Source organism: Aspergillus versicolor (genome assembly GCF_001890125.1).
Source record: "Aspergillus versicolor CBS 583.65 unplaced genomic scaffold ASPVEscaffold_2, whole genome shotgun sequence".
NCBI classification, from domain to species: domain Eukaryota; kingdom Fungi; phylum Ascomycota; class Eurotiomycetes; order Eurotiales; family Aspergillaceae; genus Aspergillus; species Aspergillus versicolor.
Genome location: NW_024467525.1, coordinates 676,692 through 696,496, shown reverse-complemented (window position 1 = coordinate 696,496; position 19,805 = coordinate 676,692). Strand labels below are relative to the sequence as shown.

The window sequence follows — 19,805 nt, the reverse complement described above, 5'->3', positions numbered from 1 at the left end:
CATTGGTTAAGCCAATATATATCTAGAAAGTCCTAGTATACATTCGTAGCACGAGCCTTCAATCATTCAGCAATCTTCACCTTCTTGACCTTCTTCGGTCTATCCCACCCCACCACATCCGTCCCATGAATCCAGTCCATCAACCCAATAGTCCCATAATTAACCCGGAACTTCTCATGATGCAAATCATGCAGTTCCGCCGGTGGCAATTTCAAAAAGTCATATCCGCTATGATCCGCCGCAGCCTCCCAGAGCTCAAAGACAACAAAGCCCATGATTGACAGGGAGTGCGCACCTTTCAGATACAACGGCAGCGTAATCGGCAGGACGTTTGCGAGGATATGTTCCACCGGATGGGCGTACTCGGCTGCGAATGCTACCGGCGTGACGTATTTATGGTGCATCTTATGGATGTAGACGTAGATGCTTGGATGGTGCAGTGCGCGGTGGATGTAGTAGAAGGAGACTTCCCTTGCTAGGAGGCCGAACACGAAGTCGATGATGAAGTCTGTCCAGGGCGGTACGGTTGGATCCAGGTTCATAGTTGCGTGGTCTAGGCCGGTGAACCAGATCAGAAGGCCAGGGAGGGCTACTACCCAGACGTGGTTGAATAGTGTCACTTTGACGCAGTGCAGCACTTGCTGGCGAGTTGGTTGGCGGCGGGCATCTTGGATTTTGTGGCGCCGCGAGAATTTTGGGAATATGGTGTCGATCAAAATGTAGAGTGTTGCTGGGATGATGAATCCGATGACTTGGGTTAGAATCACCCCCGTCAGTTCGATTGTGCCTGGCTTGTATGTTGATATGATATGGCCCCAGGCGGCCTGCAGCTTGCCGTGGAGATCCATGGTGTTGTCTTGGAGTCTGATGTTGGAGGTAGCTGGCTGATCACCAGCTGTGCATGGATTTTTGGTCTAAGGTATAAAAACTTAATATATATTGTTACTGCTGCCACTATGACTTGGAAAATGGAGCTGTTCCGGGCTATCATTATCTAGCTGATAGAGCAACCCGGAGCGGACCCGAATAATGATATGACTCCTAACTAGAGCTTGCACATGTCTCCCCGGGACAGTCCCGGCATCAATCTAGGAGCCGTACTTAAACTTACCACGCCAGAGTCCACAGCTTGTAGACCAATTTGTAAACAGCCATGACTTCGAAATCTGAACCTCCGTCCTACAGCCAGATCGCCTGTGTTGGTGCAGGGCTATCAGCCGTGGCTCTGGGAGCAACGCTGAAGAGATGGTACGAACTGGAGGATATCCAGTTCTTCGAACGACATCCCAACAGTGGTGGAACATGGTACATCAACACCTATCCAGGTCCGAGTTCCTTACCCCCTAAAGCGAGCCACAGCTCACACCACCAGGATGTGCCTGCGACGTCCCAAGCGCGCTGTACAGCTTCTCCTTCGCTCTGAACCCCAACTGGACCAGGCTCATGCCCTCCAACACTGAAATCAAAGAGTACGTCGACAATGTAGTCGACACCTACAATCTCCGCCGCAAGATGACCTTCGGCACGGAAGTAGTCCGCAGTGTCTGGCGCGAGGATGCAAGTCGCTGGCTGTTATACCTCCGCGACCTGAGCTCAGGACGCGAATACACCCACGAGTGCCAGATCCTCTTCGCAGCAACAGGCCAGCTCGTCGAGCCGCGGCCGTGCGAGATCCCTGGCGCCGCGGACTTTCAGGGAAGTATCTTCCATTCAGCGCGGTGGGATCACAGCGTAGACCTGCAGGGGAAGAATGTCGTTGTAATCGGGAACGGCTGTACGTGTTTTCTTTACTCCTCAAGACAATATGGATCTGATTATACTAGGCACTGCGGCACAGATTGTGCCGGCCCTGGTCAACGATGCAAATATCAAGTCTCTCACGCAGATGATCCGGTCTAAGCACTGGATATTTCCTGCCCCGAACTTCACTTACCCGCGGGTTTTACAATGGATCTTCCGCTATGTTCCATTTGCCATGAAGCTGCATCGGCTTCATATCTTCTTGATCGCTGAGAATGATTTTCGCTTGTTTCCGATGACCAAGGGAGCAGCCAAACTGCGAGAGAAGAGGCGGGAGAAGGTTGAGAAATACATGCGCGAGGCAGGGCCAGAGAAATATCACGACCTCCTCATTCCGGACTTTGATGTAGGATGCAAGGTATGTCTATCCTTTGCATATGCTTACATACTTGAATAATGCTAACACGTGCAGAGGAGGATATTCGACCCCGGCTACCTGGACTGTCTACACAGCGACACAATCCGTCTAACTGACGCAAAAGCCGAACATATCACCGCAGACGGCATCAAAACAGACAAAGGCTTCGTTCCAGCGGACGTTATAATTCTCGCAACAGGCTTCCAGACAAACAAATTCATCCCGTACATGGACGTAGTGGGACGCCACGGCGAGAATGTATCACAACACTGGGCCAAGTATGACGGGCCAGCCGCCTACAACTGCTCTGTCCTGAGTGGCTTTCCGAATTTCTTCATGCTGCTGGGGCCTAATGCTGCTACCGGGCATACTTCGGCCATGATGGCTGCTGAGAAGTAGGCTACCCATTCTTTCCCATCTCACGACACGGTTAACCATCATATAGTTCAATTAACTACGCTCTCCGTGTTCTCAAGCCCGTTTTGAATGGTGACGCCGTGTCGGTTGATCTGAAGCCAAAAGCTGAGCATGACTACGTGTACTGGGTGCAGAAGGCATTGAATAACCGTGTCTGGAATGCGGGCTGTGTATCAGTAAGTGTAACCGTCCACCTGCCATTAACTATCTAACAATATAAATAGTGGTATCTGAATGATAAGAAATGGAACTCCATGTCCTATCCGTGGACACAAGGCCACTACTGGTGGAGGAGTCTCTTTCCCACCTGGTCTGATTGGAATATCAAAGTGAGTCTCCATGAGTCAATCGGAGGGTATCGTAACTAATACTGACTCTAAATAGAAAGCCGCCAAACCAGTATCGCGTCAATCGTGGAGGTTTGTGGTTATTGCTCTTCTTTGCATTGGTGCTTTGGGGATCACTCAGTACCTTCGCACTGATGTGTGTCTCGAGCTTGTTAAAACCTATTTCCCTAGGGTACGATCCAGTATATTGAGAAGGTAGCGGCAGCAATCAGCCGAGGTGTCATGTTTCTTATCATTTTATTGTGTCATATATTTCCTGCAATGTCGTTATTTATAGGGCTAGTGTATACTATGTAGCTTTTGTTGTTATCAAACTATTATTAAACGCGTAATCAGCAACATCGTTGATTCAGAACTCTCCTAATAAAGCCATGTATAATGGACTATTTGAGGTACAGGTATATAATTATAAAGTAGAGCTTCCACTAGTAGATCTAACTAACTCTTTACTATTACCCGAGAAGCGGACCACTCGACAGGTTGAAGAGGAATAGGTGCCATCTAGATATATTATATATTAGAACAAGTCTAAATTAACTACTAGAATAACTTCATTTATGCAGCCTGTGCTGTGCTACCTTGGAAGCAGTGATTCGCAGCCACCATACATTCTATTGCAAGCTCAACGAGGTAGTCAGCCACTTGTCCTGTAATATCTGCAATATCCAACCCTGATCTCTTATATATCGACCCGTCAAGCACGTCTGTAGTAAACGCACGCAGACTCAGCATAGGAGCCTTTCCAGACCACAACTCTCCGCGTCAAAAATAGCTCCTCGCCTAGCATTTCCACAGCCCATATCTACCGTGTGTAAGTTTCAATCGCCGGAAAAGCTTGACATGCGTACCTGCTCCGCTGTCCACCCAGAGTACACACTCCGGACAAGATCGTGAATGAAAACTTTATCCATCTCTGCATCTGAACCTGCAATTTCCGGCGTCATCACGACTTCCTCCCTCAATATAGATTCTGAATCTTTGGCCACCTTCGTGAAAGGGTCAACAAGAGGCTGGACCCGGTCATCCGCAACCCTGCGTCCGGGAATGTAGTGGCTGCGAATGATAACACGGCCGAACAGGGTATCGTCATGATGGAACTCAGTCCAAGTTAACGGGCGTTTCTCTGGCGCCCCTTGCAGTCCTCCAGTTAGTGCGGGCTCTAGCATCATCCACTCGGTCGGTGCCCAGGTCGGTCTGTCGCCGTCTATATCGGTTCCCTGTGTGATCTTCAATGTAGTCGTTGCCGCGGCGATCGCCTTTCTCATGATCCAGCTGATTCCTTGCTGATGCCGTTAGCTTTAGGCTCTATATGTAGCGAGATACTTACTAGTTTCAGAACTGCGTCGAGGTTGGTCGAGAGGTTTTTGTCCTGTTTCGATAAATGAGCCTGAGGCTAGCTCCATGACATTTGCAGTATGTTTACCATCACCCAGGCTCCGCTGATATTTCCAATCCTTGCACCCTGAGGAGTCTCTTTCGTCTTATCCATGGCGTCACTCACGGGTCAACATACACGAACAAAAGAACATACAAGACCCAAGTAGTCAGATAGAAATGCGGCTAAGCAATTTATTTCGGATACCAAGGATAGATATCTATAGCAGCTATCTACTGCCCAATCACAGAGACGACCGTTAATACTCGGGTCCTTCCGGCTGTCAGGGTGATGGGTCTGTCATATGCAAATATCCGGATGCATTCCGGGCTCAACCCGGAACGATCACGAAGTGAACTCCCGGGAGTACAAGACTGCAGATACCTACTATATAATGTTGTGTGGTAACCACCTCGTATAAAACGCAGGAAGTACATGATTCCTGACCATTGCCGGTTCTTCCCCGGGAATACGAGCACAATGGCCAAACGCCTCCTCCCCCGTGAAGGCCTCTACATCGATCCCATAGTATCAGGCCTACGAAGGTCCATCTTCCATCCACTCTTCACATTATCGTGCCTACACCTAGCGGGAAGATTCAGCTCCCTCGCGCCATATGGGAATCTCGTCCAAATCACCGCAGCAGCCAGTGTCCTCCTCTGGCTCAACGATTTGCTTAGCACCAAAAGTCGCAATAACTGGGCTACAGACGATACATGGGACTGGAAGAAAGAGTTGGTCGTGGTGACTGGAGGGAGCGGCGGTATTGGGGCTGGAGTTGCTCAGCGTCTTGCTGCCCTGGGTTCGCGTGTTGTCGTGCTGGATATCATACCTTTAACTTATAAACCTGGTAAGGAATATTATCTTTTTGCTTGTTAGGCGTTGCTAAGGCTAAAACGCAGAGAATAAACGAATCTTATACCACAAATGCGATCTAAGCGATGAGAAAGAAATCGCAGCTATTTGCCACAAGATCAGAGCTGAAATCGGCGATCCAACTGTCCTAGGTCAGCATAAGACTCTCAATGATATATTAGTACCCACTGACGGCGCAGTCAACAATGCTGGTCTATCGCGCGGACGGACCGTAGTCGAGAGTACTTACCACGACAACAGTATAACCCTAAAAACGAACCTGCTGGCGCCATTTTTCCTATCCAAAGAGTTTCTCCCCGCTATGATCCAGCGAAATCACGGACATATCTTTAATGTCGCCTCGATGAGTGCTTATATCCCACCGGCCGGGCTTGCTGATTACGCGGCGTCGAAGGCTGGGTTGATTGCGTTTCACGAGGTATGTCAGTCAGTCTATATTACAAATCCCAGCTACTGATCTTTTACTCGAATAGTGCCTCATGCAAGAACTCCGAGCCCAGAATGCTCCTAAAGTCCGCACCTCTCTCGCCGTGCTGAGCTTCACCAAGACGCCGCTGTTCAAGGGCGAGACGAACCAGTCTCGGTTCCTGATGCCTCTTTTGCATGTTGATACTGTTGTGGATGCCATTGTCGATATACTTACCAGCGGTCTCAGTCAAACAGTGTTTCTCCCGGGGATATTTGGCTTTTTTTCTGGATTGGTGAGTCATACCTTCACTGATGCAGGATTCTTGCTGAAACTTGGGTGTACAGCGAGGAATGCCGGATTGGGTCCAGGATCTTGTCCGCGGTGGCACGAAATCTTTGAAAGTGGATTTTAAAGGGCGACAGGAGATAGATCCACAGACTGGGAGGCTCGTTGACGGTTTAAATAGATGATTTACTGATGGTCCATTACCTTTGACTTATAGTATAATCTCCGTCCAGGAGGAGATTGATATCTCTACAGCTGGAAAATCTCACTAATTTATTTAAATTGTGGGTTTAATAAAATTATATGCGTAACATTTAATTCCCAAAGGATGGCGAAAGCAGAGTAATTGTATTATTAAAGGAAGGTGTCTATTACTAGTAGGGCAGTGCTAGCTCTTAGTAAGATATTCTACTATGAATTATATAATACTAGTAAGTATAGTTATGTCTACTAGGCCTTAATATGTTTTAATAATCCCCGCTAGTTATTGATTATGGGTATATTATATCATACACAAGTCACTCGGTGCTCGATAAAACCCAGTATAGGTAGCTTATTCCTTGACAGTAGTGGCGGGCTAACCACGTTACAGGAGTACAGCGCAAGCCTGCCTAGAAACCAGTCCTTACTCCTGTGGTACCGTAGGCACACCGTAGGGAGGATGTTGAGTTATAGTACTTCCATGTACTGTCCTGTAGCTTCAGGCAAGACCAATCTTCAAGGCACCTTGATATCTCTGTGTCTTCAGTAGCTATTATTAGTCTACAAGCAGGTGTCCTGCTGCAAGGGCAGTTTCAATACAGATGGCGCTAAGGTGAGGTCGTGCTAGTCTGGTACATCTTATATTCCACGAATTACCATCTACTCTCCCCCATTCCGACGCTATCCCCGGTTAGACCTCGTGATGCGGGTGACTTTGTTATCACAGTAACTAGTATGCCAGATATACTTATCAGCCAGCTCGAGGCCAGTCGGAAGCGTAGCAAGTGGTTCAGTTCATTAGACTGAGGACTCTCACGGCTAGACATTCTATCCTATCCCTTCATGGTTACCCTCTGAGAAGGCTATGTTGTAGATGGGGCCATCGTCATGACAATCAGGCAGGTGAGGAATTATCTAATAGATAGCAGATAACTAGGACCAGTTACCGAGCTCCAGATCCACTGGATGAACTGATGGTATCACTCCACCAGGAGAGAATCTCAGTGGATCAGGACGCAATGCCCACTGACTCGGGGGAACGTCAACGCTACGCCGATATTACAGTACCAATCGCCCAGCACTCGGGCCCCGGAGGGTCAGTATCTACACCCGTTGGCCCGAGCAGCCCCATCAGATACCGACTGCGCGGTCAGCCTGGCATTCCCCTTGCATTTCCCATGACGGACTTGGTAGATCGCCCTGCTGCACGGGCTGAAACAAGGGATGGCCATGATTGGAGACTGCATCTCGCCACCCGCCGAACTTTGAGGATTAGCGTCTGGGATAGAGGCTGCCTGGGGGAGTGGAGACAGGGGGAGTCTTTTTTCTGTATGGAGGATGAACCCTACAAAAGCCCGAGAGTGGGCTGGCTTAAGATAAGCTTAATTTTACGTTGTTTGTGATTGCTCATCCAAGCTTGCTGTAGGTGTATACAGATCAGTCTATGGTGTTTACCAAACCGGACAGGCGCGGATATACGCGGGACACTTGCGGTCACGTGGATATTAGTATGAGTAACTAAAGAATTAAAAGATGAAGGAAGAAGGAAGAAGAGAACTTGGGAGCGCTGTTGGAGACGTGGGATCGCTCGGGCGGAACACTGCAGGAATGCAGTTTTTGCGAGCTCACGAGACATCCAGACGGCCTCCAGTGACGTATCCGTGCAGGGTGCTCTGACAATCCATGCGGGATGGACGAGGGTGTCGCGTCCAGCGGACTGTGCCGCAAACCCGTATGACGTGAGAAGGGCGGGATCAGAGAGGGGAAGCAAAACGGCCATGCTGGAACAGGTAAATAGGACGAGACATCGGCCTGGGATCGGTGAAGATCAGGCCAACGAAGGGCGCAGGATAAATATCCAGCAACGAGTGCCAACGAAGAGAGGCCGCGAGGTTGCGATCGGCCGGTGGATCGGAGGGCAGGGTCTGATGACGAATACTGGACCCTCGCACGGTACTACGATCAGTCATTCCGCATACCTTAGCTAACAAGTTGTCAGTGAAAAATCAGAATCCGATGCAGCCGGATATCCGGCTTATTGAAGCCGGAGGCTGTCAGACCGGGGCGGCACCAGCCGGAGAGAAATGCCCGAATGGGGGCAGATTAATAATGGACAAAGGCTTTAAGACGGGGCCTGGAAGGACTAGAACTGGAACTGGAACTGGAACTGCACGCATGGTACGCCGTTCGCGCCGTTCAAGCCGACCCGGCGCATCCCTATAGGGCAAGGGGGGTGACGATGCCGGCGCACTGGCCAATGGAGTCTGACGCCATTGATGATCAAGCATCGCGAGATGCGTCATTCTTCTGCCGAGACTGTTGGATGTGTAGTAGATGTAGTGTAGAGTAGGCCGTAGAGTAGGCCGTAGAGTGTAGATATAGATGTAGAGAGAGAGACTGCAAGTATACTCTCGTTCTCGCAGTATAATCAATAGTATAATAGTATATTCAAGTATATTCATCCGACTGTTCCGGTACCAGATCTGGAGCCCACTCATGCCACCAACCACCCTCTACGACTCTAACTCCCCCGGGCAGTCAGACGGCAAATCAATATAACTCGCTCTTGGAGACCCCCGACGCACGGAGAACAAACTGGAGCTCGAAAAATAAATCCCCTTCTGGTATTTTTGGCGCACTAGGGCCGTCTATAAATTGGGCCCTGGCCCGCCTCGTCCGTCTGGCGCCTGCTTTTCCATGCGATTGCTTGACATGATATTCTCCGTCTCGACATAGCTGTAGCTGTATTCTCCTCACTGTCATCATTCTCGGTCATTCTCGCTGAGAAACTACCACCAAGTGACCAAACGGCATCTTGTATAATGGCCCAACTCGCATCGCACCGCTCCGGGCGCAGCTCCGAGAGCTCAGTCGACGTCGTCGCGACCGAAAAGCAAAAGCTTGCATCCGTGCAGCTGTCGCAAGAAAACATCAACGGGCTGCCGGACCTGCGCAACTCCGCCTCCCCCAAACGCTGGAAGACCTTCTGGAAGTCCTTCCGCTACCTGCAGCACCTCACCCCGAAACAGGTCGACGACTTCATGGCCTCGTACGTCATCTACAACCTCGACTGGTCGGACGAGCAGGAAATGGTGCGCGTCCTGGGCGCCAACTACCAGGAAAAAGTCGGCGACTGTCTGCAGGCGTACTATGGCGTGCTCAACCACTTGTGCGCGCTGGGCGATGTCGAGAAAATGTATATCCCCCCGTTTATGAGCGCGCGCGCGACCGTCCTCGAGAACCAGCTGCTGTACGAGGAGTCGATTGCGCACGACATTGGGCTGAACAGCGGAGATCGGGTGTTGGATCTGGGCTGTGGGCGCGGGCGCGTCGCGGCGCATATGGCGCAGTATTCCGGCGCAAAGGTAACAGGGCTGAATATCGATCCGAACCAGGTGGCGCAGGCGACCAAGTTCAATGAGGAGATGGGGTTCGGCGAGACGAATGAGTTTGTCGTGCAGGACTTTAATGCGCTGCCGCTGCCCTTTGACGATGCGAGCTTCGATGCCTTCTACCAGATCCAGGCGCTGAGTCTGTGTAAGGACCTCGGTGCGTTATTCCGCGAGATCTACCGGGTGACGAAGCCGGGGGCTAGGATCTCGCTGCTTGACTGGGTCAGTCTGCCCCGGTATGACGGCGCGAACGAAGAGCATGCCGAGCTGATGCGGCGCGTGAAGCCGTTGATTGGGGCTGTGGGCACGCCGACGCCAGAGATCCTCGAGACGGCGCTGCAGGAGGCCGGGTTCACGGTGCTGCGGTCGGATAATGCCAGCGTGGGCGACCTGCAGGCGCCGCTGATTGACAAGGTGGACTTGTACTTCCGGTCGATGCGCCAGGTGATTCTGGGGCTGGTCAAGACGCATGTCCTGCCCAAGCACTTCAAGACGCTCATCAACCGGCTGTGTCTGGATGGGCAGGCGTTTGTCAAGATGGACAAGCTGCGTCTGATCACGACGAGTTATCGCATCATTGCGCAGAAGCCAACCTGATGCCAGAGACGCATCTCTGCTGCTGCTGCTGCTGCTTTTGCTAGAGCTGTCTTTAAGCCGGAGTTGGTTTGCATCTTTATTGTTTTCATTTTTTCATTTCGTGTTTTGTTGTAGGATACCCGGTTGGGTGGGCGTCCATATGTCCATAGAGGCGTATATAGAATTGATTCTCCCAACTTTCCCCGACTGACTCTTAACTGAATCATGCAATAAGCGTTAGCGCACTGGCCAGCCTGACAGCAAGGGACTTGATAAGTTAGTTCGTGCCCCACAGGCTTCGATCGCAGCCATCCGTTTGCGCACGTTGCCATCCTGTGGCCTGGATCCAGCTTCATCCACCGTAATTCCACCGTAATTCCACCAAATGGCGTCTCTATCTTGATAATGCCGTCCCTGGTTCCTAGCTTGTCTCGGCCCAGCAGCCTCTGCCTCCGTGGGGATGCTTGCAGGAATTGGGCGGTACTTAGGCCCTGGGTAGCCACCTAGAGTTCTCTGTCAACTGTATCTGACTGACATGCTTGCTCACTGCTCTGTCGCCGATCTGCCTGATCCGCACGATCGTCGAGTTCCTCGCTGCTGGAACCTTGTTGAGTGAACTCTGCCTCCTGCCACCATGAATCCGTTCTCTCACCAAGAGGCGGACGACTGGCCCCTCCCTGCCAGTCGACGAGAGAGCACCGTCTCGTCCTCAACGCGCTCATCTGGCTCTCTCAGCTTCGTCTCCTCGCCTCCTTTCTCGCCCTCGCTCAGTCCGTCAACATATTCCACGCCCGGGTCGCGACCGCGGGAGGGCTCCGTCAACGATGAAGTCGCCCGCCTGCCCCTCAATCCGGCTGTCACAGTGTATGCCTCCCTCCTTTCCTGTCTTTTCATGCACACAGCTAATGGAGTAGGTCGTTTGTCCGGAGCAATCGGCTGTTCAAGCTGCGGTACTCGTTTATCAACATCCGCAAGGACTTTACCGGCGCGCTGAAGTGCCTCGAGCTGGGCGGCGCCGTCGGGCAACAGAATGCCTTTCTACACAGCTGTAACTTCTCCCTCTTTTCATTTACATCTTCATCTTCAGCTAATTAGATAGTCAATACAACCCGCCTCCCCGTCCCGCACCTCGAACACCCCAAAATCGGCACCGAGCCGTCGCTACGCATCTCCTTCCTCGAGGAACAGACCGTCCAGACCGGCACAACCGTCTTCGCAACCCAAATCTCCTACACTTTCGAAGACTGGACCGACTGCCTGCAGTTCCAGGAACTCATCCTCGCCTCAAAGCTGGCCTTCATCGCCGGCATCGCAGAGGCCAAGTCCAAAGGCCGGGGCGAGGAATGCATCAGCCAGAACCTGCGCATTCTGCGCGGGAATAGCGGCAAGCTGGTGATGCTCTTCTTTGCGAATTCGCAGCGCAGGGAGCGTAAGCGATACGTGTCTATTCCACGTATGCCTCCATATTGCTCATAATTTGTTCATCGCTGACTCCCCCAGTCAGCTGCATTGACAGCGTCACCCCTGGCAAGAACTCCCGCCGGCCGGTGGTTCTCCAGCTGCAGCCCAACTTCGACCATCTGGCGGTGATGAAGACGCTGCAGATCCAGTTTCTAGACAGCGATGGTACGTTATTCCCTATCTTCAGCTACAACGGACAATTGACTAACTGCTGTAGATCAAAAAGCGTTTGTTGAATTCCTGGCAGCAAATAGCCGGTGACTGCTCCTTTCCTTCATTTCTTCTTGTTTCACTGTTAGATTAGCATGGATACCAGGATCGGTTTCGGGTTGATGGCATGGGCGTTCTTTACTGTATTATTCTCTATACCTAATGAGATGACGATGTGAATCACGGCATGAGATTCTTCCACTTTCTCTTTTTTTTTTAACTTTCTCGCACCAACTTGGAAGATCCCAAAGTCATCGGTAAAACCTGAAAACGTGGGATGCGGCGCAGCTCGGATAAAAACAATAAAACCGCAGGCGACAGCTGAGGGCAAATCACAGCACAAACATCGCGATCACCGAGTGTGACAGTGGAGTGGCGGCACAGATGAAGATAGAAGCAGCAGCGTCTCTGAGTGCTCTGGCGCCGCACGTGGGGCGAGAATTGGTTCCTGTTTCTGCGTCAACAAACACTCCACCCCGGGAGCTACTTTAGTCTGTTTCCACGCCCAATGACACTCTCCATCCTGCCACGAGCTTCATCCTACACACTGCACTGCAGTGAGTGCCCCGCGCATCGCCTTCCATTGCAAGCCCATCGACTGGTCTTGCACGGCCAGCCCACGCCCTGGCTGGGCCGGTTTATGTGCGGCGCTCCGGCCATGTGCTCGCTGCTCGTGGGCTGACCCGCTTGACCGACACTGACTGACACTGACTGACACTGACTGACACCTTCGACCCTCCTTCGAGAAGTCTCTTCCACTCTGGTTCTTGCCGTCGTGGCATACTTGGCTGTGATGCTTCGCTAGACAAGACTCTTATCCTTGGACTCATCTCTTGGAGCATCTCTTGGAAGCATTCTTGGACGCTGGGCGCTCAGGCACCATGAGTAAATTCCGCTCCAGACTGTACAAGACCGACCGGGCGCGGGACTTTGAGCATGAGCAGGTAGGCTTCTCACTTTGACCTCAGAGAATGGACTGACAGAATAGGACCGCCATGTTCGCACTCGCCAGATCTACGAGACCATCGACCGCCAGTCGTTCCAGTGGGTTGTTGTCCTGGTCGCTGGCGTTGGCTTCTTCCTCGATGGATATACAGTAAGACTCTAAGGCTCCTCATCATAGTCATTGATCAATCCATACTGATCTATCGGAGCTCTTCGCAAGCAACATCGCCCTCCCCATGATTGCCTACGTCTACTGGCACGACGACCCCTCCTCCTTCCGCCTGACCTGCATCAATATCGCTACGCTCGGCGGAACCCTGCTCGGCCAGGTGCTGTTCGGGTACCTGGCGGACCGCAATGGGCGGAAGAAGATGTACGGCGTAGAACTGGCACTGCTGATCACGTCGACGCTGGGCGTGGCCATGTCGTCGAATGGCGAGCATGGCAGTATGAGCGTCGTTGCGTGGCTGATCTGGTGGAGGATTATTGTCGGCATTGGGGTTGGCGCGGACTATCCGCTCAGTGCTGTCATTACATCTGAGTATGTCTTCGTACGTGCTTTTTTTAAATGATATATATACTAATTTAATATAGGTTTGCTCCCACTCGCCATCGAGCTCGCATGATGGCGGCCGTCTTCTTCATGCAGCCCCTCGGCCAGATTGCAGGCAACCTGGTCTCGCTCGTCGTCGTCGTCGTCAGCAAGAGACAGGGCTTCGACGACATCTCCCGCACCGTCGACATCATGTGGCGCTGGGTCGTGGGCATCGGGGTTGTTCCTGGGGTCATTGCGACTCTGTTCCGGTTCTTCATCCCCGAGAGTCCTCGCTTCCTGCTCGAGATCGACGACGACCCGGTCCAGGCCGAGTTCGATGCCACTACGCTCTTCAGTGACCCCGGCTCACCCGACATCGACGACAACCTCAACAACCCTTTTAATAACATCAACCTCATTGCCCCCTGGAACGAGATCGCCCTGCCCTCGCCTGCCCTCTCTGCCTCGCAGCAACCCCCCGGCACAACCACCTCCGTCGCCATGACCCTGCACTCCATCGACGAACACTCCAGCTCGGCCGCCTCATACCGCTCCAACTCCCACGCCCAGTTCATCCAACCCGCAACCCTCAACTCCCACTGGCGCCTCACCCACCAAGACATCATCCAGTTCTTCTGGACAGAGGGCAACTGGCGCACCCTCGCCGCCACCTCCCTCTCCTGGCTCCTCCTCGACTTCGGCTTCTACGGCATCGGCCTCTCCTCGCCCCAATTCCTCGCAAAAACCTGGGCCTCGCTCAACCTCTCCGGCCCCGCCCCGCCCTGGATGACAGACGACACAGGCAACACAGACATCTACACCATGTTCCAAGACACCTCTACCCACTGCCTCATCATCCTCAACACCGGCTCCTTCGTCGGCGGCATCCTCCTCCTCCTCGTCATCCACAAACTCGACCGCGTCGCCCTCCAGAAATACGGCTTCCTCGCCCTCGCCGCACACTTCATCGCCCTCGGCACCATGTTCATCACAGTCCACAAAGAGGGACCCGTCGCTGTGGTCCTCTACGTCATCGGCCAGATCTTATTCAACTTCGGCCCAAATGCAACAACATACATCATCCCCGCTGAAATCTTCCCAACCCGGTACCGCGCAACATGCCACGGCATCAGCGCGGGCGCTGGCAAACTCGGCTCCATCCTCATCCAGGTCTTCTCGGCATATTACAAGTTCGGGACAGGGCCGGGCAATGACCAGACTATTCGCCATGGGTGGATGTTGATTGTGTTTAGTGCTTGCATGGTGATAGGGGCTGCGGTGACGCATTTCTGGATCCCGCCGAGTCAGAGGGGGAAGGATGGGAGGGGGAAGTTTTGGGGCGGACGTCCGGAGACGTTGGAGACGTTGGGGTTTGGGAGGAGGGGGTGGAAGAGTCGGTTTGCTGGTGTGCGGAGGTGATCTGCCAGGTTTTTTATATATGTTTCTTGTTTGGGTGGTGGTTTGATTAGATAGATAGATACCCTTATATAAGACCGCTAGGTCTGTTGCCTCAACTTGGAGTATAAATGAGTATTATGATGAAAAAAAAATAAAAATAGACATATTTTTCCCAGACGAAAAAAAATCCCAGACGAAAAAAGAGTGCATCATCCGTGAATCGAACACGGGCCTCATCGATGGCAACGATGAATTCTACCACTAGACCAATGATGCTAGTTGTTGTTTTTCGGCCCGCTTTTGACATCACATTCCAAACGTCTTTCTCCTGTCGTTCAGTGTGGGAAGTTGTACGCTTGTTTGTTTACTCCAGCTGCCTCACAATGGGCTTTTATTTCATGGTTGAAAAGTCTCTATCGAGATTACTTAGTAAATCAAAAAATAAGAAACAAATGAGAATGGTCGTGGTTGAATTTATATGACTTACTGTCGATTACGATGATATATATATAGACCATTAGCAGTGGAAGATTGTGGTCTTATTTTTGCTGTGTAAGGTGACAGAGGTTAATGAATCTTATTGCGTACCGGTATGATACAAGGAGAGGATGGTATATATAACTTCATACACCTGGTCCTGTTGAGGCCACTCGGTGTCGAGGGATGGGATACGTATACTGCAAACATCTGAAAGTTCACAACCAGGCTGCCACCTTGAATAGTTTCTCAAAAAACAAAAACAAAACAAACAAACAATTCGAGTCTGCAAACATAGGAGACAGCTGGTCCTTGTGATGTAAGGAACGAGATGGCCCGTCCTATTGGCAGCACCCTTCCTGTCCATCGGGAGATTGAACCGGAATTTGTTCCCGATCAAGTAAAGCCCAAGGCAGCTGGAGAGTTATAGGTGCACAGTACGTAGCCCATGTATAGATGCCTGACTGACTCCATATTCCCAAATGGGACGCGGGCGCAGTGAGGGCTGTGCAAGGACCACTGGCGCCCATTCCACGTCTCCACGGCCACCATCTCAGATGTGGAGAAGGCAATGAACACGCCTGTCAGCACAGGGTTCGGGCAACCTCTGGATGGGAAACTGGTCAGGTAGCTGGAGATGTAGACCCCATATTCCTGAAGCGACAGTATACAACTCCCTCTGATCAGATTGTACTTGCGGCCTGGTATGATTGAATCATAGAAGCAAGCAGCGGCCAAGATTACGATCAGCAGTATACAGCTTCACATCAACACCGATGATGATCCAGCTGCATGATACCGGGGAAAGTCCGAGCTGGCTGTATAGAAGCCTGATTGGCGGTTGTCCTGGCAGCTGTCCTGGAGGCACAGGCGGGGAAGTGAGGGGTTGACAACACAGTCAACCTTCTCTTCCCTTCTCCCTCCGTCCTTCTTTCATCTCACCATCAACTGCAGAGAACAATGGCATCCGCCTCCAAGATCGAGCCCGGCTCATTCAACACCCCCGTCGGGACCTTCCCGGCAACTTGCACCTCCACAAACATCGACGCCCACGCCGTCGCCACAACAGCCCTCAACGCCCTCAACACCGCCCTCTCCCAGAATGACATCCCAGCCATCACCTCCCTCTTCCTCGAAGACAACTCCTTCTGGCGCGACCACCTCTGTCTATCCTGGGACTTCCGAACCGCCCAAGGCCGCGACAAGATCGGCTCATTACTAACCTCCGCATCATCACTAAAGAGCATCAAGCTCGACATCGACAAGAGCACGCCCTTCCGCGCCCCGCAAGTTGGCGCCATCGACGCCCTCGGCGAGGTCTTCGGCGTACAGTTCTTCATCACGGTTCAAACGGCATTCGGAACCGGCCGCGGCGTCGTGAGACTCGCCGAGAAGGGCGCGGGGAAGTGGTTCATCTACACCCTCTACACGGTGCTGCAATCGCTAAGCGGGCACGAAGAGAAAGTCCGCGAGCGACGACCATTTGGCGCAACGCACGGCGAGGTCGCTGATCGACGGAACTGGCAGGACCGGCGCAATGCAGAGCAGAATCTCTCTGACGAGCAGGCCCAGCCTGCTGTTGTGATTGTGGGCGCGGGTCAGTCGGGACTGTCGATTGCGGCGCGGCTGAAGATGCTTGGTGTGGATGCGTTGGTTATTGACGAGGAGGAACGTATTGGTGATAATTGGCGGCGTAGGTATCATCAGCTTGTGCTCCATGACCCTGTCTGGTTTGATCATATGCCGTATCTGCCGTTCCCGTCGAATTGGCCGGTGTTTACGCCCAAGGATAAACTGGCGGAGTTCTTTGAGTGCTATGCAAAGATTCTAGAGTTGAATGTCTGGACGGGGTCGAGTATCAAAAAGTCAAACTGGAGTGACAACGACAAAATCTGGACAGTGGAAGTTACGAGAAAGAAGGACGATGGAGGCAGCGAGACGAGAGTCTTGCGCCCACGCCACGTTATCCAGGCAACCGGACACTCCGGGAAGAAGAACCTCCCGACATTCAAAGGCGTCGAGTCCTTCACGGGAAGCCGAATCTGCCACAGCTCCGAATTCCACGGCGCCGCAGCAGACGGACAGGGGAAGAAAGCTGTTGTGGTAGGCTCCTGCAATTCCGCACACGACATTGCGCAGGATTACTACGAAAAGGGATACAATGTAACGATGGTGCAGCGCTCATCGACCTGCGTAATTTCATCCGACGCCATCGTCAATATCGCACTAAAGGGTCTCTACGAGGAGAATGGCCCGCCGGTAGACGACTCCGATATCTTCCTCTACAGCATCCCCAGCCCTCAGTTCAAAGCGCAGCAAATCAAAATCACTGCAGTTTCAAACGAGCACGACAAGGAACTACTCGACGGTCTGGCCAAGGCTGGATTCAAAGTCGACCGCGGACCTGACGATGCCGGGTTGCTGCTAAAATACTGGCAGCGCGGCGGCGGATACACGATTGAAGTCGGTGCCGGGAAGCTCATTGCCGAGGGCAAGATCAAGGTGAAGCAGGGCCAGGAAATCAGCGAGGTGGTTCCGCATGGGATCCGGTTCGCTGATGGTTCGGAGTTGGAGGCAAGCGAGATTATCTTTGCCACGGGGTACCAGAACATGCGAACGCAGACGCGGATTATATTCGGCGACGAGGTCGCGAACCGCGTGAATAGCGTCTGGGGGCTGGACGAGGAGGGCGAGCCGAGGACGATCTGGCGGCGTAGTGGGCATCCTGGGTTCTGGTTTATGGGCGGGAATCTGGCGCTGTGTCGGTATTACTCGCAGTTGCTGGCGTTGCAGATTCTTGCTGTGGAGAGGGGACTAAACTCTTAATTTACAGCCAGCCAGATTGAGTCTGGTTTAGATAGATTGCAATAGTAACAATAACAACATAATCATTCTGGGTATTCACCTATACTCCGGGTATACGCTCAACAAACAAGCCACAAGAATCTATAGAAGAGGAGCCGCACGACTAACCAACCCACTCAGCCTCCCTGGCAACCCAAACCGCCATCGTCAGAATCAAAGTGTACAGCCCCGCACCGTCGTCGATCATCAACGCCCCCAGCTCGCCCTGCCAGCCCTCAAGCCCACCAACATGGATGCCACGCCGAGACAACTGCGCCAGCCAAGGCCGCTTCAATGACGTCGTCTCACCCCCGGACTCACATACCCCGAGGACAAACCGCTCGCCGTCATCTTTCTCCGCGGTTACTGGACCCGACCGCGACGGAGGCCGCCTCTCCCAGTCAAACACTACCACCCCCTTGTCGTCTCGGAACCGATACCGTCCTGGCGCAGGCGAACTCGCCTCCCACGACCATCCACACAGCGGGAAGAACAGCTCTGCATGTGGCGCCTCGGCGCCTTTTGCTTTGGGTTTCGGCGAGGTATGAATCACAGCTACGACGTCATTCTCCTCCTCGTCTTCGTTCTCCTCAGACGACGCAGACGCAGATGCATATGCTGAGTCCTTGCTCGCCTTCCGCCGCCGCGGCGATCTGAATCTCGCTTTCCATTCGCTGCTGCTACCACCACCACCGCTAACAGGTTCTCCTCCTTCCTCGCCAGAGACGGAGCTCGCCCCGGATCTCGACGCCCCCGAGCACGAGCGTGGTTTTGTCGCGTGCCCGTTTCCAGGCGGGGTTAGGAGGCCGTTCGAGTGCACACTGGAGCGTCCATTGCTTTTACTTCGATTCCGGTTCCGGAGGTGCGTGTACGGTTCGCTCTGCGTGAGGTATAGATCGCGGCCGTGGACTTTGCGGGACTTATTCTCGTTGTGCAGCGGGATTGACTTGCCGAATGAAGAGGGGCGGTAGAGTTCTAGGATTGGGGTTACGCGCGGCGTGGAGGATGTTTGCTGCAGTTGTTGGATCTGGAGGAGGCGGCGGGTGGATAGACGGAGGTATTGTCGGGATTTCTTCGCCTTGCTGGAATTTTTGGGGGGTGGGTGGGCGAAGGGGAAGGTTTCGCCGTGGGGACTGTAGGGCGTTAGTTAGTATTGTGGAAATCGAGGGCGAGTGTAGATTGTAGACGAACCCCTGCGACGAGCTTGCGTCGGAATTTCCGCGTCTCGATCTGCTCATGTTGACGATTTGCCGAACCGCAGAGATTGATTTGAACAATGGTAAACTCTGAGCTAAGGAGGTAAACGGCGACTATATAGGCTCTACAGTCATAAGCCTCATCAAGCCTGGGGCCAGGGCGCAGCACAGCCAGCCGATCAGGCGAACGACAAATTAGAGTCTGGCGCAAAATATGATGGACCCGAACTCAGCCTTACGAGCACACCAATGGGTCATATCGTAACGGGGCGACGGACGTGCCCTTTATATGTCCACTTCCACAATCCAAGTCTACCGGTTTTTCCTTCGTTCCCATGGCTCCTTCGACCGGTGAAAGTGTCGACTGGAGCTTGCAAATGGGAATAGAAACATCGCAGCCTAGCTTCCTTACGGAGCAAGCAGTGATGGCGATCAGAAGCGCACTTGAGACAGCGGGTCCGTGTCGACCGGACTCCGAGCCCTGATGATCGGTGCCAAACGAACGAAAGGAGAAGGCGTCTCGTAGACTAAGCAGCACTAACCACGGCGCTATGCGTGAAACTGGAATGGGGCGAGCTCAGCTCGTATTCGTGTTGGCACAGCGGAGGCTGTCATTGGGCCGCTGGTAAGTTTGATCGAGCTTGTCGTTTGTCCGCTTCTTTTTTTGCGTTTTCGTTTCATTTCCTTTTTTTGGGGCTCTCGC

At 52.7% G+C, this 19,805-nt stretch overlaps 11 protein-coding genes and 1 non-coding gene across 12 annotated transcripts; 6 read left to right on the top strand and 6 right to left on the bottom strand.

Annotated features, from left to right (window-relative positions):
• Positions 1-10: 10 nt before the first annotated feature.
• On the bottom strand, positions 11-887 carry ASPVEDRAFT_37436 (sterol desaturase family protein). Its single transcript, XM_040811469.1, has one exon. It carries the CDS (start codon positions 846-848, stop codon positions 63-65), a length of 786 nt encoding a protein of 261 aa, XP_040663740.1. The 5' UTR covers positions 849-887; the 3' UTR covers positions 11-62.
• Positions 888-1,153: 266 nt separating this feature from the next.
• On the top strand, positions 1,154-3,259 carry ASPVEDRAFT_185197 (flavin-containing monooxygenase; the record flags this gene model as incomplete). The annotated part of the gene is made up of 7 exons (XM_040808940.1): positions 1,154-1,325; positions 1,373-1,774; positions 1,824-2,158; positions 2,213-2,553; positions 2,604-2,751; positions 2,800-2,904; positions 2,960-3,259. The coding sequence occupies 7 exons, from the start codon at positions 1,154-1,156 to the stop codon at positions 3,119-3,121; spliced, it is 1,665 nt and encodes a 554-aa protein (XP_040663739.1). The 3' UTR covers positions 3,122-3,259.
• Positions 3,260-3,616: 357 nt separating this feature from the next.
• On the bottom strand, positions 3,617-4,411 carry ASPVEDRAFT_79646 (uncharacterized protein; the record flags this gene model as incomplete). Its single annotated transcript, XM_040816729.1, has 4 exons — positions 3,617-3,724; positions 3,771-4,205; positions 4,250-4,291; positions 4,346-4,411. The coding sequence occupies 4 exons, from the start codon at positions 4,409-4,411 to the stop codon at positions 3,617-3,619; spliced, it is 651 nt and encodes a 216-aa protein (XP_040663738.1).
• A 366-nt stretch (positions 4,412-4,777) lies between these two features.
• On the top strand, positions 4,778-6,052 carry ASPVEDRAFT_123553 (uncharacterized protein; the record flags this gene model as incomplete). The annotated part of the gene is made up of 5 exons (XM_040806095.1): positions 4,778-5,147; positions 5,200-5,304; positions 5,353-5,591; positions 5,647-5,874; positions 5,927-6,052. 5 exons carry the CDS (start codon positions 4,778-4,780, stop codon positions 6,050-6,052), a joined length of 1,068 nt encoding a protein of 355 aa, XP_040663737.1.
• A 1,361-nt stretch (positions 6,053-7,413) lies between these two features.
• ASPVEDRAFT_24886 (uncharacterized protein) lies at positions 7,414-7,848 on the bottom strand (the record flags this gene model as incomplete). The annotated part of the gene is made up of 1 exon (XM_040809716.1): positions 7,414-7,848. The coding sequence occupies one exon, from the start codon at positions 7,846-7,848 to the stop codon at positions 7,414-7,416; it is 435 nt and encodes a 144-aa protein (XP_040663736.1).
• Positions 7,849-8,506: 658 nt separating this feature from the next.
• ASPVEDRAFT_37432 (class I SAM-dependent methyltransferase) lies at positions 8,507-10,244 on the top strand. Its single transcript, XM_040811468.1, has one exon. It carries the CDS (start codon positions 8,891-8,893, stop codon positions 10,055-10,057), a length of 1,167 nt encoding a protein of 388 aa, XP_040663735.1. The 5' UTR covers positions 8,507-8,890; the 3' UTR covers positions 10,058-10,244.
• A 214-nt stretch (positions 10,245-10,458) lies between these two features.
• On the top strand, positions 10,459-11,898 carry ASPVEDRAFT_37431 (uncharacterized protein). The gene is made up of 5 exons (XM_040811467.1): positions 10,459-10,900; positions 10,951-11,084; positions 11,136-11,489; positions 11,537-11,662; positions 11,715-11,898. Exons 1-5 carry the CDS (start codon positions 10,671-10,673, stop codon positions 11,756-11,758), a joined length of 888 nt encoding a protein of 295 aa, XP_040663734.1. The 5' UTR covers positions 10,459-10,670; the 3' UTR covers positions 11,759-11,898.
• Positions 11,899-12,489: 591 nt separating this feature from the next.
• Positions 12,490-14,715, top strand: ASPVEDRAFT_439810 (phosphate transporter). The gene is made up of 4 exons (XM_040812950.1): positions 12,490-12,651; positions 12,696-12,803; positions 12,862-13,193; positions 13,247-14,715. Exons 1-4 carry the CDS (start codon positions 12,589-12,591, stop codon positions 14,604-14,606), a joined length of 1,863 nt encoding a protein of 620 aa, XP_040663733.1. The 5' UTR covers positions 12,490-12,588; the 3' UTR covers positions 14,607-14,715.
• Positions 14,652-15,017, bottom strand: ASPVEDRAFT_439904 (uncharacterized protein). The gene has a single exon (XM_040812951.1). The coding sequence runs from the start codon at positions 14,890-14,892 to the stop codon at positions 14,698-14,700; it is 195 nt and encodes a 64-aa protein (XP_040663732.1). The 5' UTR covers positions 14,893-15,017; the 3' UTR covers positions 14,652-14,697.
• On the bottom strand, positions 14,791-14,861 carry ASPVEDRAFT_t33. Its single transcript has one exon. It is a non-coding gene; the product is annotated as a tRNA-Gly (tRNA).
• Positions 15,018-16,022: 1,005 nt separating the features above from the next.
• ASPVEDRAFT_49845 (flavin-containing monooxygenase) lies at positions 16,023-17,933 on the top strand (the record flags this gene model as incomplete). Its single annotated transcript, XM_040814226.1, has 2 exons — positions 16,023-17,864; positions 17,904-17,933. 2 exons carry the CDS (start codon positions 16,023-16,025, stop codon positions 17,931-17,933), a joined length of 1,872 nt encoding a protein of 623 aa, XP_040663731.1.
• Positions 17,934-17,959: 26 nt separating this feature from the next.
• Positions 17,960-19,454, bottom strand: ASPVEDRAFT_440039 (uncharacterized protein). The gene is made up of 3 exons (XM_040812955.1): positions 19,342-19,454; positions 19,098-19,227; positions 17,960-19,039 (listed from the first exon to the last, which is right to left on the bottom strand). The coding sequence occupies exons 2-3, from the start codon at positions 19,142-19,144 to the stop codon at positions 18,031-18,033; spliced, it is 1,056 nt and encodes a 351-aa protein (XP_040663730.1). The 5' UTR covers positions 19,145-19,227; positions 19,342-19,454; the 3' UTR covers positions 17,960-18,030.
• Positions 19,455-19,805: the final 351 nt, after the last annotated feature.

What these genes read in the sequence shown, in the direction of transcription:
- ASPVEDRAFT_440039 (XM_040812955.1), bottom strand. Translation starts at nt 19,144, where the DNA reads ATGAGCAGATCGAGACGCGGAAATTCCGACGCAAGCTCGTCGCAGGG. An exon ending in GACGCAAGCTCGTCGCAGGG is followed by an intron (nt 19,040 to 19,097) that starts GTTCGTCTACAA and finishes AACGCCCTACAG; the next exon opens with TCCCCACGGCGAAACCTTCC.
- ASPVEDRAFT_37431 (XM_040811467.1), top strand. Translation starts at nt 10,671, where the DNA reads ATGAATCCGTTCTCTCACCAAGAGGCGGACGACTGGCCCCTCCCTGCC. An exon ending in CTCAATCCGGCTGTCACAGT is followed by an intron (nt 10,901 to 10,950) that starts GTATGCCTCCCT and finishes CTAATGGAGTAG; the next exon opens with GTCGTTTGTCCGGAGCAATC. An exon ending in GAATGCCTTTCTACACAGCT is followed by an intron (nt 11,085 to 11,135) that starts GTAACTTCTCCC and finishes CTAATTAGATAG; the next exon opens with TCAATACAACCCGCCTCCCC.
- ASPVEDRAFT_37432 (XM_040811468.1), top strand. Translation starts at nt 8,891, where the DNA reads ATGGCCCAACTCGCATCGCACCGCTCCGGGCGCAGCTCCGAGAGCTCA.
- ASPVEDRAFT_439810 (XM_040812950.1), top strand. Translation starts at nt 12,589, where the DNA reads ATGAGTAAATTCCGCTCCAGACTGTACAAGACCGACCGGGCGCGGGAC. An exon ending in TCTTCCTCGATGGATATACA is followed by an intron (nt 12,804 to 12,861) that starts GTAAGACTCTAA and finishes GATCTATCGGAG; the next exon opens with CTCTTCGCAAGCAACATCGC. An exon ending in AGTGCTGTCATTACATCTGA is followed by an intron (nt 13,194 to 13,246) that starts GTATGTCTTCGT and finishes AATTTAATATAG; the next exon opens with GTTTGCTCCCACTCGCCATC.
- ASPVEDRAFT_37436 (XM_040811469.1), bottom strand. Translation starts at nt 848, where the DNA reads ATGGATCTCCACGGCAAGCTGCAGGCCGCCTGGGGCCATATCATATCA.
- ASPVEDRAFT_439904 (XM_040812951.1), bottom strand. Translation starts at nt 14,892, where the DNA reads ATGTCAAAAGCGGGCCGAAAAACAACAACTAGCATCATTGGTCTAGTG.